The 18,265-nt window shown below is 43.5% G+C and overlaps 1 protein-coding gene across 5 annotated transcripts in view; it reads left to right on the plus strand.

Moving 5' to 3' along the window:
- The first annotated feature begins 15,515 nt into the window (after positions 1-15,515).
- Positions 15,516-18,265, plus strand: part of RBL1 (RB transcriptional corepressor like 1) — a 79,684-nt gene continuing 76,934 nt past the window's right edge. For 4 of the 5 annotated variants that reach the window (XM_033433686.2, XM_004272819.4, XM_033433687.2 and 1 more), the window contains exon 1: positions 15,516-15,698. In XM_033433686.2, the coding sequence (XP_033289577.1) occupies positions 15,543-15,698 (156 nt within the window). In that variant the 5' untranslated portion in view covers positions 15,516-15,542. The remainder of the gene's footprint in view (positions 15,699-18,265) is intronic. The other variant, XM_049699329.1, reaches the window with a different exon arrangement.

Below are 18,265 nucleotides of genomic sequence, written 5' to 3' on the forward strand. Positions count from 1 at the left end.
GTGCACTAGGAGATCTTTGTCACTATCACTAACTTCAGGTAATGCCCGTATGCCCCCTACACGTGCATCCTGGTTTCTCGTTCAGGGTCAATACCAGAGCCAACAGATGTGTTTCATATTTTTAACTTCTGAAAACTATTTAGATAAGGTAGGGGAAGCCAAATCCATGTATTTATGTAAGAACTTGGATTTCATTTGTTCTACCATCTATATCTCAAAGACCCACTGGAACCTCTGTGGAGTTCAGTTTTGTCCAGAGTATATTCAGTGGAAAGTTATTCGCATATACGCATCCTAACAGTAGAGGCCCATGGCCTGAGAAATTTGGAAGGGCTGCCTGCTGTTTACCTCTCTTAGAGATTAGTACTGCACATTAACTGACTAAAGGTCCCAAGAAGTCCTATAGTTAAAAGGTTTTGAGACTTGGGTCAGCCCACCCAAACTAACAAGCATTCAGCAGAACACACTTTGGAAGATCATGGTTGACTATACCAGATTGTAGCAGCTTCCCTCTGTGCTTGAATTGGAGGAAAGCCTGAAAGATGTCACTCTGGTGACGTCTTGTGGATGGTGGGGGAAAGGGGACAAGGGTGGAGGCTCTGAGCCTGAAACTCTTCCTCTAACCTTTTGCAAGATTGGTTTATACAGAATGACAAACATGCCGTTTATCTCCTCCATCAGGATGATACACCATTCAGTCTCTCCTTCCCTTTTGGGTTACTTGGATTCCTGCTTATCAACTTCAAACCAAACTCCTCCAGCTTGCTATTCCCAATCTGTCTTTTCTTAGTTACCAAGATGTCTATTTGCTGTTTGGCTCTGAAGAGCGAGCTGACCTGTTCAGTCTTGTCATCAAAAGTGTAATTGCCCTCTGTAAAGACTCTTACCCAGCTGCAGGAAATCATGCCAGGTGGGTCCTAAAACTCTGAGGTAGCTCACACCTTGCTTTAGTAACTTGCCATCCACAAGGTCAGCTGATGCTGACCTTTTGAAAGTGCATTTGATTTTTTGGAACTAGCCAAAAAACCATTTAAGCCAAGTCTGGTGAATAAAATAAGTGGTTAAATTAAATAGCTTTTTTATTCCACTTTATTTTATTCTTCTTTCTTCTTCCCTTCATTCCTTCTTTCCCTGCTTTTGGCTTTAAAATAAGGTAGGAAGGACTTATAATAAGGTGGTTCAGTGGCTAAGACTCCGTGCTCCCAACGCAGGGGGCCCAGGTTCGATCCCTGGTCAGGGAACTAGATCCCACATGCCACTACTAAGAGTTCGCATGCCGCAACTAAAGATCCTGCATGCCGCAACTAAAAGATCCCACATGCCGCAACTAAGACCCGGAGCAGCCAAAAAAATAAATATTTAAAATAAGGTGGGAGTGTTCATATGCTTAGCAGATATATAGGGTTATCATGTACTGATACCAAGCATCATGACAGGCAGCAGAAATACAGCAGTACGCTGTCTCATCAGGGAGCTTACCTCCTAGTGCAGAGATACAAACTACTAATAAATAAATATAATATTCGGTGGTAAGAAATACTATGAAAAAATAAAACAGGGAAAGAGGAGGATACATAGTACTGTGTTTGGGAGGCACAGGGGCTTTTTTTTTTTTTTTGCGGTACGCGGGCCTCTCACTGTTGTGGCCTCTCCCATTGCGGAGCATAGGCTTGGGACGTGCAGGCTCAGTGGCCATGGCTCACGGACCCAGCCGCTCCGCGGCATGTGGGATCTTCCCGGACTGGGGCATGAACCCTTGTCTCCTGCATCGGCAGGCGGACTCTCAACCACTGCACTACCAGGGAAGCCCAGGGGCTTTTTTTTTTACATAAGGTGGCCAGAGAAAGCCTTCCTGATGAGATGACAGCTGCAGAGAGAGGGCGTGAATATCTCTGGAAGAGAAGATTTTAGGCAGAGAGAAGAGGAAAGAAGTGCAAAGGCCTGGATTTCCTTCTGCAGCTGGTAAACTGGAAGGTGAAGCAACTGCCCAAGGAGACTGTTCCCCTAGGTTTCAAGGTGTCAGAAAGACTCACAAGTCAAACTTTGAAAGTGTTTTGATGACCCATAAGTAATTTCTCAAATGTAGTGACAGTCAGTTAACTGTGTTCCCAGTAAGGCTGAGGTATCCATTTGAAATGAAGATTTATTGTTTCATCTCAGGTCACACACTGCCTGCTAGTACTGTACTCAAAAGTCCTTCACCTCTGAGTAAAGTCGAAGATAACAAAGAGAGCCTTACAAGTGTACAGTGTTGGGGAACTTCACAGGGTGGGGGGCGGTCCTCACTAACCCTGTGCCTTTGCAGTGTCTCTACAGGCAGACGTTTCAGGCGTTCTCTGAGATGGCTCCAGAGTTTGGTGATAAAAGACCCACATTTGAAAAATCTTGACATCATTTTTAAGGTAAACAGGATATCAGGAGAGAACAGGAAACTATTGCTACTAACTGGTGAAAGTGGAAGAAGAAAATATGGAAGGATTAAGTTTTAGGAGACAGCGTAATAGTTGAGTATCAGCTGTCCATTTTGAGTCAGACTTGGGCTCAAATTCTGACTCCCTGCCATTCATCGGCTATACATTCGCAAGGAATTTAATCTCTCAGTCTTTTCACCTTTAAATGGAGATTACAGTTACTATGAGTGTTGAATAAATGGCCTTCAATAAATGATTTAAGTGGTTGCTATAATTATTCCTTAAATTATTATTGCTTATTATTATAGAAGGGTTTCAATCAGTGACCAGGAGAACAGAGTCAGCCTCGTGAGTGAGTAAATAGGCAGCTGCCTACCATGCGAGATTCAAAGGTTGTTAATAACCACCTGCCCTCACCTGTACCTGTTCCAGTAGCTGCCATTCCACCAATAGAGATTTATTCATTGGAGTGCATTCACTGCAGTTCAAGCATCTTGCTCACTTTGCCCTTTTTAAGATGCAAATATTCCAGAAAGGGATAACCCTTTAAACTATTATTAATAATTTGTGCCTTTATACAGGTGGACATTTGTCTTTGCCACACCAACCTTAACGTTATTTCTCATTCCTCTTCTATTTATATATCAACACTCCAGCCAGATTGGGTTTCTCTCCTTCATCTGCTTGTGTCTTGTACTTTCCTGTCTTGGCGGCCTAATACAAGCCGTTTCTTCTACCTGAAATGCCACCCTCTTTATGAAGCTCCCGCTCATGAATATTATTTCCTCCATGAATCCTTCCCTGTTTCAGGCAGATGCAATTTCCCATCCTCAGAGTTCCTTTATAGCACATCATTAATTTTATTTCTTTCCAAAGTAGATTTCAGAAGGCTAAAAACATACAGAAGAATAGAATAAATAATTGAAGAAAGGTGGATGAAGGGAAAATAAGTCTAGACAATAAGCCCCTGTAGAAGCCTGACCACCTGATGCCCTAGATCTTTGTGCCTTGTTTGTCATCCCACTACTTTCATTTGCAAACAAAACTGGTTTATCATTTAGGAAGATATTTTCAGACATAGTAGTGACATGTGGGACTTCTCCCTCCACACTTTCTTCCAAAAGAATATAGGTGTTATCCCAGATCATCCTGATAAACCATTCAGGCTCCCTTTATTTTTCGCAGCACATGGACCCCTGGTTACAGTCAGTCAAAGACCATGAGCAGGAACAGGCCACAGCCAGCATGGCTCAAGTTCTGAAGTGTTTATCCAGAAATCTCAGCCTGAAGGTAAGCAGCCCTTTAGTTGAGGATGAAGGATCCAGAGCCATCCTTTTACTGCCTATTTCCCCTCCTGTTTATGACTCCCCAAACTGGTGACTTCTTGGTGCTTACATAATAGCCCTTAGCATTATTCACATATCTGCTCCTCTCCCATAACTGAACAGCTTGAGGCCAGCTACTGTGTATTAATCTTGCATCTTCATGGGGATGCACAAGAGCTGGTACATAACAACAGAGTATACGTTTTCATATGAATGCGTAAATAAATGTAACCTGAAAATATTTGAGCGCCTTCAGTGGCCTAGTCTCTGTGCATTGCTTTTTTTTTTTTTTATATATCTATTTTATTTATTTATTTTTGGCTGCATGGGGTCCTCGTTGCTGTACACAGTCTTTCTCTAGTTGAGGCGAGCAGGGGCTACTCTTCGTTGAGGTGTACAGCTTCTCACTGCGGTGGCTTCTCTTGTTGCAGAGCATGGGCTCTAGGTGCGTGGGCTTCAGTAGTTGTGGCACGTGGGCTCAGTAGTTGCAGCTCGCGGGCTTAGTTGCTCCCCGGCACGTGGGATCTTCCCGGACCAGGGCTTGAACCCGTGTCCCCTGCATTGGCAGGTGGATTCTTAACCACTGTGCCACCAGGGAAGCCCTCTGTGCATTGTTATATTTGAAGTAGTAAAGTCCAGCAGGCAAATATAAGTGTGTGAATCAATTTAAATATCTCCCAGCATCAGATCAGCTCAGTGCTTTGTGACCACCTGGAGGGGTGGGATAGGGAGGGTGGGAGGGAGACGCAAGAGGGAGGAGATATGCAGATATATGTATACGTATAGCTGATTCACTTTGTTATAAAGCAGAAACTAACACACAATTGTAAAGCAATTATACTCCAATAAAGATGTTAAAATAAATAAATAAATATCTCCCAGCACCTCAAAGAAAATGGTTCTATTGTACCTCTCTTTAAATCCCCTCATTTCCCTCTTTCACTCTCTCACTTCTCACTTATTCTGAATCTTCTCCCATAACTCCCAAAAAGAATTCCCCAAAACTAGGATCCTCCCTCCTAATCTGTTCCTTTTTTCATCCGCAAATCTCTTTCTTCTTTCCCCAGCAGATCTTCTAGGCACTGGAGCCTCTTCTGTTCTCTATCCATCATTTCTCCAATCTGCATAATAAGGCCCAGGAACTGGAAGAGAAGTTGGGGGGTAGGAATACTAGGTCTTTATGCCAGAATTCCTTAGAGAATTTGCCCTTGATATAAATATTCTAACAGTCATGTTTAAAAGGACAGCATTCCACTAACTTTCTTATTTCTCCCATTGAAAGCATATCCAAACTTTCCACCTCCTATTGAAGCTCAGTCCCTCAAACTATGCTACTTCCCTTTTTCTCTGTTTAGTCAGTGATAGCAAGTGACTTGTGGCTATCACTGACTACCTTATTCTGTCCTCACTGACTACTCTATTGTTAACAACAATGCCTCCTTCTTCCTCAACCTCTAATTTTGGCTGCAGATTAAAGACAAGAGTTTCAAAAGACTCTTTCCTATACATAATCTCTCTCTAGGCCCTGCAGATCTTCCTTAACATTTTCTTCCTGGGGAGAATTGCTAATGTAAGGGTGCTTAACTTAGGTGCCATTGGGGTCTGTGAACATCTAGAAAGTTGTATGCAGAATTTTGTGTGGTGCAGTCCGAGGAAGGTCCATAGTTTTTCTTAAATCGACTTTATTGAGTTATAATTTATATATTAAAATTTATGTACAATGAAATCCACCTAATGTAAGTGTATAGTTTTTTGCGGAGCACAGGCTCCGGACGCGCAGGCTCAGCGGCCATGGCTCACGGGCCCAGCCGCTCTGCGACATGTGGGATCTTCCCGGACCGGGGCACAAACACGTGTCTCCTGCATCGGCAGGCGGACTCTCAACCACTGCGCCACCAGGGAAGCCCCAAGTATATAGTTTTGACAAATGTATATTCTCTGGGTCACCTACTCTTTTTATATTCTCAAATAAACCTAAAACGATAAAGAATTGAAAAAGAGAACACTAAAGAGCTACTTAGTGGTCAGACTAAAAACATAATTCTCCAATAACCTTTTCTGTCTCAATAAGGTTTGAGATTTTTTAATATTATGAATATAAATAGGCTCAGTATAGAAAGTTAAAAATTTTAAAACTAGAAGGAAGAGAAACTATCTTGTCATCTGGAGATAGCCCCTGTTAACATTTTTATTTATTCCTTCTGAGTACTTTTTTCTGCATGAGTATGTTGGGATGGGGTCTTCCACTCAGTTCCTTCCAATTTTTTCTCTACATGTAGCCATAAGAGTTATCTTCTTAAAACCCATGTCACTCTTTTGATCCAATGATTTCCATCTGTTCTTAGAATACAAGGTCTTGTGTGATCTAGCTCTTCCTGCCTCTCTACACCCCTGACTTATTCCAGCACAGAATCTGCCACTCAGTAGATGTTCAATTTAATATTTATTGAATAAATGTAGGTCACTTGTGTCCTTTGTCTGCTCAAAACCCTCCAATGGCTTCCCATCTCACACACAGTAAAATCCAAAATCCTTACAACGTTTTGTAAGTTGCTAAGCCATCTGGCCTCATCCTCATCTGCCTCCTATTTCTTTTTTTTTCTTTTTTTTTGCGGTACGTGGGCCTCTCACTCTTGTGGCCTCTCCCTTGCGGAGCACAGGCTTGGGACGTGCAGGCTCAGCGGCCATGGCTCACGGGCCCAGCCGCTCCGCGGCATGTGGGATCTTCCCGGACCGGGGCACGAACCCACGTCCCCTGCATCGGCAGGCGGACTCTCAACCACTGCGCCACCAGGGAAGCCCGACTCAAATTTCTTGATGATTCCAATTGTCTGTACCTTCTTCAGTAGCTCCCTAGGTAATAGCTTTAGTTGTTTCAAAGAAGAAAAGGAAAATACCAATTTCTCTAAACTGAATGAGGAAATCGAAATGAGGAAAAAAGCAACAGGGATAATCTCGCCAAGACTGTTCCTGCTGTTGCTATCTTTGGGTGTTACATATATCCCTCTCATATGAATGACTTTTCCACCAAGACCTTCTGATTAAAAGGCTATCTCTGGGGGGCGGTAGGGGGTAGGTTAAACCAGTGTTCATTTTTCCAACTTCTCTGGGAATACAGCAGAGCAGGATTAACATTATACATTCAGGAAACAAAAGTGATCCTACCCACGTACAGCAAAAAAAAACAAAAAAAAGCAAAAAAGCAAAAAAAAACAAAAAAAAAGCAAAAAAAAAAAAAAAAAAAAAGTGATCCTAAGTTTTGGTTCTAGGTAGAATGAAGTATCAGGACAGTCTCTTAGAGGAAAACTTCAAAGAAAACGCTATTCTGAAATATCTTCTTGTGACTAAATTGAGTGCCCTGGACATAGATTTTGATGGATAAATGCCTTAGAATTAACATTAGGTTAAATTGGGCTTTTTGGTTTTTAATTTCTTTATCTAAAGTCTAAGCGAGGTAGAAAAATCGTTAACTATCCTTTCGAGTAGGGCTGGCACTACTTTCTCTGTAGGGACTCAGCTTAAGGACCACCACGTTAGTTTTTCCTTTGAGGAACAAGAACCAGAAGAATGATGAGGGCTGGTCTTGCCCCTCCCCTATTAACTGCTTTTTTTGACAGTTAGAAGGTTAGCTGGTGAGTAGTTTTTCCTAAGAGGGGCATGTGCAGACTAAGTAGTTGCTTAGGGCAGAACAAAGATGGGGAAAAAAAAAATTTTTTATTTTAATAAAGAATTTCAAAATGAAATATTCATGCTGGGAAAAATAATCAGAACTTTGTTGTACTTTCTTACCCTTATTTTGGGGTTTGGAATTGTTTATATTTTGAATTACATTTGGAAGGCTGTATACTATCATCTTTTTAGTCTTGGAGCCTCTAAAGGTCTTCATCAGGCTCTCGACACATGCTCTGGGGAACTATGAAATACTAAACCACAACTGGGAGGCTAATCATAGAGGCACAGTGGGATCAAAATAGAAACAACCTTCATGATGTATCTGGATCAGAAATGAAGGGCAGAGTAAATCTATCTAACCACCCATACTTCATTTTCTATTCAAAAAAGCTCAGTTGAGTGTTAACACGGCAGGCCATTGGATAATAATGAAAAATAAAACCCAACATGTACCCTGAGAAAAAGTAGGGAGAGCATATCGACAAAAGAAAAAAAAAAAAAAAAAAAGCATGCAGGTGAGGCTGGACCTGACAGATGTGCTTCAATGCTTAGCTGCCTAAATTGATTCAACTGGTAATAGGGGAGCCCTGAAGAGTCCTGAGAAAGAGACATGTTACAAATGCTGCTTGAGAAAGACTAGACTAGTAAGTAAACATAAGATGGATTGTAAGAGAAAATATAACATGTTGAAAGACAGCTAGAAATCTGGTGGAGGAGGAATCCACAAGACTTAGTAATTAGGTATAGAGGATGAAGGAGCAGGGGAGTCAGTGATAACAAAGAAGACAGCATGGGATGGGTTTTCTTTTTGGTGATTTTGGCAGTACTGTTTACTAAAAACCAATGATACAATAGCGGAGGGAAGAACACTCCCAAACTCACTCTACAAGGCCACCATCACCCTGATACCAAAACCAAAGATGTCACAAAAAAAGAAAACTATAGGCCAATATCACTGATGAACATAGATGCAAAAATCCTCAACAAAATACTAGCAAACAGAATCCAACAGCACATTAAAAGGATCATACACCATGATCAAGTGGGGTTTATCCCAGGAATGCAAGGATTCTTCAATATATGCAAATCAATCAATGTGATACACCACATTAACAAACTGAAGGATAAAAACCATATGATCATCTCAATAGATGCAGAAAAAGCTTTTGACAAAATTCAACACCCATTTATGATAAAAACTCTCCAGAAAGTGGGCACAGAGGGAAGCTACCTCAACATAATAAAGGCCATATGTGACGAACCCACAACCAACATCATTCTCAATGGTGAAAAACTGAAACCGTTTCCCCTAAGATCAGGAACAGGACAAAGGTGCCCACTCTCACCACTATTATTCAACATAGTTTTGGAAGTTTTAGTCATGGCAGAGAAGAAAAAGAAATAAAAGGAATACAAATCGGAAAAGGAGTAAAACTGTCACTGCAGATGACATGATACTATACATAGAGAATCCTAAAGATGCTACCAGAAAACTACTAGACCCAATCAATGAATTTGGTAAAGTAGCAGTATACAAAATTAATGCACAGAAATCTCTTGCATTCCTATACACTAACAACGAAAAATCTGAAAGAGAAATTAGGGAAACACTCCCATTTACCAATGCAACAAAAAGAATAAAATACCTAGGAATAAACCTACCTAAGGAGAAAAAAGACCTGTACACAGAAAACTATAAGACACTGATGAAAGAAATCAAAGACGATAGAAACAGATGGAGAGATACACCATGTTCTTGGATTGGAAGAATCAATATTGTGAAAATGAGTATACTACCCAAAGCAATCTACAGATTCAGTGCAATCCCTATCAAACTACCAATGGCATTTTTCACAGAACTAGAACAAAAAGTTTTACAATTCATATGGAAACACAAAAGACCCCAAATAGCCAAAGCAATCTGGAGAAAGATAAATGGAGCTGGAGGAATCAGGCTCCCTGACTTCAGACTATGCTACAAAGCCATAGTAATCAAGCCCAGGGTATTGGGCTTCCCTGGTGGAGCAGTGGTTGAGAGTCCGCCTGCCGATGCAGGGGACACGGGTTTGTGCCCTGGTCCGGGAAGATCCCACATGCCGCGGAGCGGCTGGGCCTGTGAGCCATGGCCGCTGAGCCTGCGCGTCCGGAGCCTGTGCTCCGCAACAGGAGACGCCACAACAGTGAGAGGCCCGCGTACCGCAAAAAAAAAAGAAAAAAAGATGGTATGGTACTGGCACAAAAAGAGACATACAGATGAATGGAACAGGGTAGAAAGTCCAGAGATAAACCCATGCACATATGGTCACCTTACCTTTGACAAAGGAGGCAAGAATATACAATGGAGAAAAGACAGCCTCTTCAATAAGTGGTGCTGAGAAAACTGGACAGCTACATGTAAACGAATGGTATTAGAACACTTCCTAACACCATACACAAAAATAAACTCAAAATGTATTAAAGACCTAAATGTAAGGCCAGGCACTATAAAACTCTTAGAGGGAAACATAGGCAGAACACTCTATGACATACATCACAGCAAGATCCTTTTTGACCCACCTCCTAGAGAAATAGAAATAAAAACAAAAATAAACAAATGGGACCTAATGAAACTTAAAAGCTTTTGCACAGCAAAGGAAACCATAAACAAGACAAAAAGACAACCCTCAGAATGGGAAAAAATATTTGCAAACGAAGCAACTGACAAAGGATTAATCTCCAAAATATACAAGCAGCTCATGCAGCTCAATATCAAAAAAACAAACAACCGAATCCAAAAATGGCCAGAAGACCTAAACAGACATTTCTCCAAAGAAGATATACAGATTGCCAACAAACACGTGAAAGGATGCTCAACATCACTAATCATTAGAGAAATGCAAATCAAAACCACAATGAGGTATCATCTCACACTAGTCAGAATGGCCATCATCAAAAAATCTACAAACAACAAATGCTGGAGAGGGTGTGGAGAAAAGGGAACCCTCTTGCACTGTTGGTGGGAATGTAAATTGATACAGCCACTATGGAGAACAGTATGGAGGCTTCTTAAAAAACTAACAATAGAACTACCGTATGACCCAGCAATCCCACTACTGGGCATATACCCTGAGAAAACCATAATTCAAAAAGAGACATGTATCACAATGTTCACTGCAGCACTATTTACAGTAGCCAGGACTTGGAAGCAACCTAAGTGTCCATCGACAGATGAATGCATAAAGAAGATGTGGCACATATATACAATGGAATATTACTCAGCCATAAAAAGAAACGAAATTGCGTTATTTGTAGTGAGGTGGATGGACCTAGAGTCTGTCATACAGAGTGAAGTAAGTCAGAAAGAGAAAAACAAATACACACACACACACAAACACACACATATATGGAATCTAAAAAAAAAAAATGGTTCTGATGAACCTAGGGGCAGCACAGGGATAAAGACGCAGACATAGAGAATGGACTTGAGGACATGGGGAGGTGGAAGGGTAAGCTGGGACGAAGTGAGGGAGTGGCAATGACTTATATACACTACCAAATGTAAAATAGATAGCTAGTGAGAAGAGGCTGCATAGCACAGGGAGATCAGCTCAGTGCTTTGTGTCCACCTAGAGGGGTGGGATAGGGAGGTGGGAGGGAGGCCCCAGAGGGAGGGGATTTGCAGATATATGTATACATATAGCTGATTTATTTTGTTACACAGCAGAAGCTAACAAAACATTGTAAAGCAATTATGCTACAATGAAGATGTAAAAAAACAAAACAAAACAATGATATAGTTTAGTTACAATCCAAAAGAGGAAAAAAAAAAAAGAGTACTGCTTAAATTTGCTTTATTTCATAAGGGAAATAAGGGAACTCAAGAGTATTTTCCTTTTATCGTGGCCTCATTTCCAAGGCCTGCACTTCCTAATAATTCAATTCAGGACAGTCTGAGAATTACAACATGGCAAACGGAAAAGTCATAGACATGAGTGGTTAATTGGATGTAAAGGGTTACGGATCAGATGAATCAAAACATAGGAGGGGAAAATGGAAGGCTTTACATAGATAAGATATGACTTACTGAAAATCCGAAGTTAGAGCCCAGATTCACTCCTGAGGAGAAAACAACAGAGAGTGTTTCTCAGTTTTTGTTTGTTTGGTGGATGACCTTTGAGAGGTGTTTCTTTTGTTCTTGGATCATTTTCAAGCCAGCAATGCCCCTCAGTTCAAGTCTGGATGACCTGAAAGTCACAACAAAGGAAGAATCAGTATCTTGCACATGGCAGGCATTCAGTAAACATTTTTGGAATGAAGAAATGAAGGGCTTTCAGGACTTAGTATGCATGAAGTGGGACAAGAATCAGGAGAATCAAATCCAGCTGCAAAGAAGAAATGGGCTATAGTACGTATACTGCAACTCACTGAAAGCCCAACTACTTACTAAAGGGATGAAAAACGGGGCAATGAGTCTCAGGTTCTATTTGATTTATAATTCCTGAGAGCTGTTTCCTTTTATCTTGGTTTCTTTTCAAGGCCAGAATGACCCTCTGAAGTTCAGATCTGGATAAAAAAGAGATTGATTAGTTATGGCAAAGGCAAAAAACTTGAGGCTTCTCAGCTCTTGTGATCTTGTCCAGGACTAGCTACGAAACCCAGGATCTCATGGGGTAGACTTACTTTTACTGCATTTTTCCTCAAAAAATTCCAACCATGATGTCTGCATTTGACAGAGCCAGTGATATTTCTCAAGTTGTTCCAAACCTTTCCCACTCTCAACACCCGACTGTATGTTGCTATTTTGCTCTCACCAGAGCACCTAGCCGTTGTGCTTAATCTAGATGTGAGGTGACCCCCTTCCAGACAAGAGCTGTGAAGAGGAAGGGCAGCTCTGGATCCCCGGCTTGGCCACTTTCTCCGGAGCCTGACTATATTGATGATCTTTTTTTATTTTCAATCTCTGCCTGCTGCCTGTCTCTGATTACTCGCATGCTTGCGTTTCCCAGTCCTAGAAAATACCCTTCCATTTGGCTCTCCTCCACCAGACTACTTAAAGAGAAGTTTTTACTTCCTACTTCAACTTTCTGACCTTCCTCCCATTAGCCCCTCAATCACATTAATCTGGCTTCCACTCCCACTGTGCTAAAGGCAGCTGTCTCTGGTAAAGGTCACTGAAAACATATGAAAGATAATACATGAGGTATCTTCTTTGAAGTCCTCATCCTATCTGAGTTCTCTGTCGTGTTGGTAGTACTCTATGGAGTAATTCTTTCCTGGCCTCTGAATTACTTCTCCTTGTTTTTATACCTCTCTGGACAGTTTTTTTTTTTTTTCATTCACTCCTAAAGTTTTGCCCATCCCTGAAATGTTGGTGTTCCTAGAGGTTCTACCCCTGAGTCTCTTCTCATGCCAACACATTCCCTGAGTGATATGAACCTGCTCCCTTAGCTTCAGGTACTGCCTGAAAATTCCCAAATCTTCATGTCTAGGCTGTCTCCACTCCTGGAGCTCTCTCTTAAAGAAGCACAGTAGGTTAATTAGAAAACAAATGAGCCAGTACAGGAAGACCTTCATCCATTTCACCTCCACTAATCCTGACATTTCTTTGCTGACAGGAAAGGAAGTTAGGAGGAGGGATGATAAGCCCTGTTACAGAACCCTTGGCACTGGAGATAGACCTCCCCTTAACGGCCCATAACCTCTAAGTAAAATCTCATGGGAGGTAAGTCTCTGTACGGACACTATGTGCCAACATCCCTTTCAGAAAATAATAATGAGATGGCCCTGAAGTCAGCTAGAAGAAAGCAGAGTTGGAAGTTCCACATGGGCGGTTCAGTTTGCGTCTGAATTTTTAGGGGGAGTTTGAGTTTTTACTCATTTGAGACCCAGCTTGCCACTGGTTCCCAAGTCCCACCCCTCCCCACGTGTGGAGAATGTAGAAGACTGGGAAATTGCCCAGGAGAGAGGGGCTACGTTCCAGGATCCAACAGCCTCCTTTTAAACTGCCTGCAAGCATCCCATACACAACAGTTCCAGAACTGATCTTATCCCTCTGGTTGTACTCCCATTCTAGTTGACAGTATCACCTTTCACCCTCTTGGCCCAGATGGAAACCTGGTATTGGAGACGCCTCCCCTTCAATAGTGCCCCCTTCAGTTCTAGGACAAAGTTGTCTCTCCAGACTGGCTCCTTTCTACGCTGGACCAACCTCCCACCATCTTCATACCTCTACTCTCTACCCCATGCACTCCACGTGTGACACTGCAGCCAGAGGAACCTGTCCAAAACACATACTGATCATTCACCTCCTTTCATTAAAATCCCTGATAATGTGCACGTTTTTACCTTTATAAGATCCTTTGCAACCTAACTTGACCTGTCTTCCATCTTCATCTCTGGTGACTCCTTCCCTCATCCAAGCAACAAAGGTTTTCTTTGTAATTTTTCAAACACACCATGCTAAGTACTGAGTGCCAACTACGAGTTGGTCACTCATCTATATACTTTGGAATACAGTGAACATGAAAGGAAGGCCCCTGTTCTCATGCAACTCACATTTTAGTAGGAAGAGCCAGCGAATAAACAAATAGGATAATTTCAGATAGTGGTAAGATGCTATGAAGACAATGAAATGGGGTGGATGGGGGGAGATGCGGGTCAGCTATTTTATTTTATTTATTATTATTATTTTTTTGCGGTACACGGGCCTCTCACTGCCGCGGCCTCTCCCATTGCGGAGCACAGGCTCCGGACGCGCAGGCTCAGCGGCCATAGCTCACGGGCCCAGCAGTTCCGCGGCATGTGGGATCTTCCCGGACCGGGGCACGAACCCACGTCCCCTGCATTGGCAGGAGGACTCTCAACCACTGCGCCACCAGGGTCAGCTATTTTAAATACAGTGCTCAGGGGTGGCCTGACAAGATGACTTTTAGCTGAACTTGAAGGATGAGGAGGAGCCTGACAAGCAAAGGTCTGGCATAGAGTATGTGGGGCCGTTTGAGCAGCACGGGAAAAAGGTTCTTGGGAAGAACTAGTTTGGCAGCTTGGCATTTCCAAGGTTCCAAAACAAAGCAGTGAGGTTGGATCTTATTATATACCTGAGGAGGGGGACAATGCCCTGGTGAGGCCAGATCACATGGGGCCTTATAGGCCAGGTCAAGAAGTCTGGACATTATTTTAAGGGCAAAAGGAATCTACTGAAGGGTATTGTGTGAAGTACTGACGTGCTCTGATTTACCTTTTCAAATGATCACTCTGGCTCTTGGAGAAGGTGTTTTTGGTGAAGCGGAAGGGTAAGCCTCGAGACCAGCTCCACGCCTTCAGGCTTATGCTCAGGCCATTCCTAAGTCTGGAATAACAGTCTTTACTGGGTTCCAGGGTCCCAGTTCCCAGGAAGCTGAGAAAGTGCCTCCTTACTGCATTTCTTTCAGCCCAGGTCAAGCCTCGTCTAGCGATCAAGAAGAGATGGACAAGTGTCCCCCAATAAACCTTGCCTCACCAACCCTTCAGTCATTCAAAAGACCACTCACTAGGCGCTGGAGACACTGAGGAGAGGGCGACGAGGCCCTCCCCCGCCCTCGCTGTCGAGAGACCACTTTTTTCAGGTCCCTCCTCCATCTTCTAACTCAAGGGGCAATTCTCGATCAGACTATGGCGTCCCGGGATAGTGACAAACCCAGGCCCGTGGGTTGGCCGGGCAGAAGAGAAGGTTTCCCCCTAAGATGAACGGGGCCGCCTCGCAACTGGCAGCCCAGCGGGGCCCAAACCAAAGAGCCACCAAGAAAGGGAGGCCCAGCCGGCTCCAAGGCAGGATATGGACTACAACTCCCAGCAGATCCTGCGCGCGGACCGCCGATCCCTCCGCTCCAAATTTGCCCTGCCTGCTGTGTGCACCGCTGTCCGCCAAGGGCCAAGTCCAGGTTTTCTAGGCCCCGGAGTCCGTCTTCTTATCGCATTTCCGGAGAGGGAGGCTAGGAGCCCTGGAGGAGAAACGGACCTTTTTGAGGAGAAACGCGGATGCAGACCATCGAAGAGACGTCGTTCTGCGGCTCCCGATTTTCGCGCGCTTTTGGCGCGGGTGGTTGTGGGTAGCGCGCCCAGGAGGGAGAAAGGAGCTGGGGGGTCTGTGACCGCGCCGCCCGCCGGGCCTGACGGTATGGACGAGGACGATCCCCACTCTGAGGGGGCGGCGGTGGTCGCCGCGGCCGGGGAGGCGCTGCAGGCCCTGTGCCAGGAGCTGAACCTGGATGAGGGGAGCGCGGCCGAAGCCCTGGACGACTTCACCGCCATTCGGGGCAACTACAGCCTAGAGGTGAGCGGCGGCAGGTGGGGCGGCGAGACCGAGCTCGCCAGGCCCCACCCCCGCCCCGCCCCTACCCCACCCTATGGGGCGGTGGGAGTTTCGTCACCGGGAAGGGTCTCTGCCCAGCCCCGCGCCGAGGAGTGCGAAGCTGGAAGGGCGAGTGTAGATCAATCTCTCCATTTATTTTGAGGCGGGAAACCGAAGTCCGGAAAAGGAGTGGCTTGTCCAAGGTCACATGCCACTCAGGGGTCCCCTAGTCTTCAGACCAGTGCCACAAACGTCATGGGACTGCCCTTAAATCTGCTTAAACAGTTACTCTAATGGCAGAAGCTTACGTGAATTGTGTGCCCAGACGACACTGCCCAGCGCTTTAAATATGTCATCTTACTTGGTTCTCGCCGCCACACCTCTTCGAACATGTTGTGATCCCCGTTACACAGATGGGAAAGCTGAGCCCCGAAGAGGTTAAGCGCAAGGTCGCACCGTTAGAGGTGGAGCCGGAGTTAGGAGTCTGAGCCATAATCTCTTCACCCTTCCGCCTCGAGGTGTGGGTTGCTCTTTCGGCAGTATTGCCACTGTACAGCAGTTTGATCAGAGCCAGTGTGCACACAATGCTTATCTCTCGGCCACAGTTTCCTCCTCTCTCAGATGGGGATAATTAGATTATCCAGATGCTAATCACAGTGTCTGTCTCTAACCAAAATAAATGTAGGCTATCATTAGATTTTCCCCAACCGTTCTTGCATTAAGTCCTCACAACAGCCCTGTGAACGTGGCAGGGCAGCGAGTATTAAACCTGCTTTCCAGGCAATATTATCAAGGCCCAGAGGATTGTCTTGCCCAGGGTCGTTCTGCTAATTGTCATAGGAACCCAGACAAGCATAAGCCCAGTATAGAAGTAGAATTGTGATGGAATGTATTTGCAATTACTCCAGTAGCCTTATGGTCAAAGGTTTTCGTGATCCAAGAGAGCTGGTCTCACCCAGAGTGCTCTGCTGACTCATCACCTGGTGAAATAATCGGTGGGCTCTAAGGCATAGAGTTGGAAATTTGGAGTTGAATGTGTGTGTGTGTGTGTGTGAGTGAGTGTGAGAGAGAGAGAGAGAGGAGAAGAGAGACTCTTGTATGTCTCCAGGGTAGGACTGGATAGACTGGATGAAGGACAGTGATGTGCATCTCTGGGTGACACGACTGGAAAGCTGAGGAAAGAATAAGAAGCTAAGGGAGGTTATAAATTATGGTCTCTAGATTGGAAACAAACTTTTAAAGTCTGAGAAAGCATTTCTGACATCGAGTCCTCATTTGGTCTGTCACTGAAAAAGCACTGCTGAGTGCAGATGGAGGTCAAGGTATTAACCTGGGCACATCTTTCAGATTCTTGAATATGCCAAGCTTGTTCCTACTTGCGTGCTTTCTCCATGCCGATCCCTCTGCCTGGAAACTTTTCCCTCACTCCCAACTGCAGAGAAAGTTGAAGAGCTGAATCTCCAGTTAGGCCGAGTTCATCAGGATATCTTAAATGTTTGACCAAAATCACAGCTGTGTGAATTGAGATTTTGTGAGTGTTTATTCTATCTAGAGTGTTTTATTTTCCTTTTCTTTTATGCTTTGTTTTTGGTGGAGGGCATTTTCATATATCTGCTGCTTCCTAAGAACCCCTCTGCCCAGCCCCTATCCCCTCTAGTCTACCTGACTAGCTCCTGCTTACCCACCCCACTTCCCCCCCGTACATTCTGGTGATTTTTCACCACTTAGCACTTTTGTCTCCCTCTGTGAACCCTTCCCAGACCCCCAGTCAAAATCAGTAACTACACTATATTCTCCCAAAACACTTTCTCTTAAATTCTTTTTACAACATATATCTCACCAATTATAGATAATAGTATAATATCTGTTCCTCTTAGCTCTACACTTGGAGTACCCTGATGTTAGAAACTGTTTTTGTATTTCTAAGGCCTAGCGTAAAGGAACTAAATTAAATACTATAGGTGCTTTTTTTTTAAGGAAAAAAATCAAAGCAGTAATTTTGGTTCTTAAATTTTCTCTGTCTTAATAGTGTTTTCATCTAGTAGCCTGTATCCAAAAGCTGTAGAGTACTTGGATGCTATACCCAAACAATTCGTTAATCAAGGCTTCTAAAAGTATTCAACCTTAAGCTTACCTGCCTCCTTTAATGCCTTGAGCAAATGAGACTTTTCACTATAGTACTTTAGGGTAGGAACACTAGGTCTTAGCTTTATTGGTGGCTACCCATCTCTACCCACCCCTTTTGGATTATTACAAGAAATCTTTATCAATCATTTTATTCTTTTAGAGTCTGATCTTAAAGAGGATCTGCACAACAGTATTGTGTTGTGCTATGAGATTTGAGTCTAGTTCTTAATTTTATGTAAAACTCATCAGTGAAGTCATAAAGTGAATCTAGCTTGGATATCTCAAGCCTAAAGCAGAGAATTAAGTGTTGAATTCCCAAATGACACCTTTTTTGTAGCATTGTAAATTGAAGTGTCTGCTAAGATAGAGAGCCATACTTACTATTTTAAAGATTAGGGTAAATAATTCCCCAAATTTTTACC

This window comes from Orcinus orca, chromosome 16 (genome assembly GCF_937001465.1).
Source record: "Orcinus orca chromosome 16, mOrcOrc1.1, whole genome shotgun sequence".
Taxonomy (NCBI): domain Eukaryota; kingdom Metazoa; phylum Chordata; class Mammalia; order Artiodactyla; family Delphinidae; genus Orcinus; species Orcinus orca.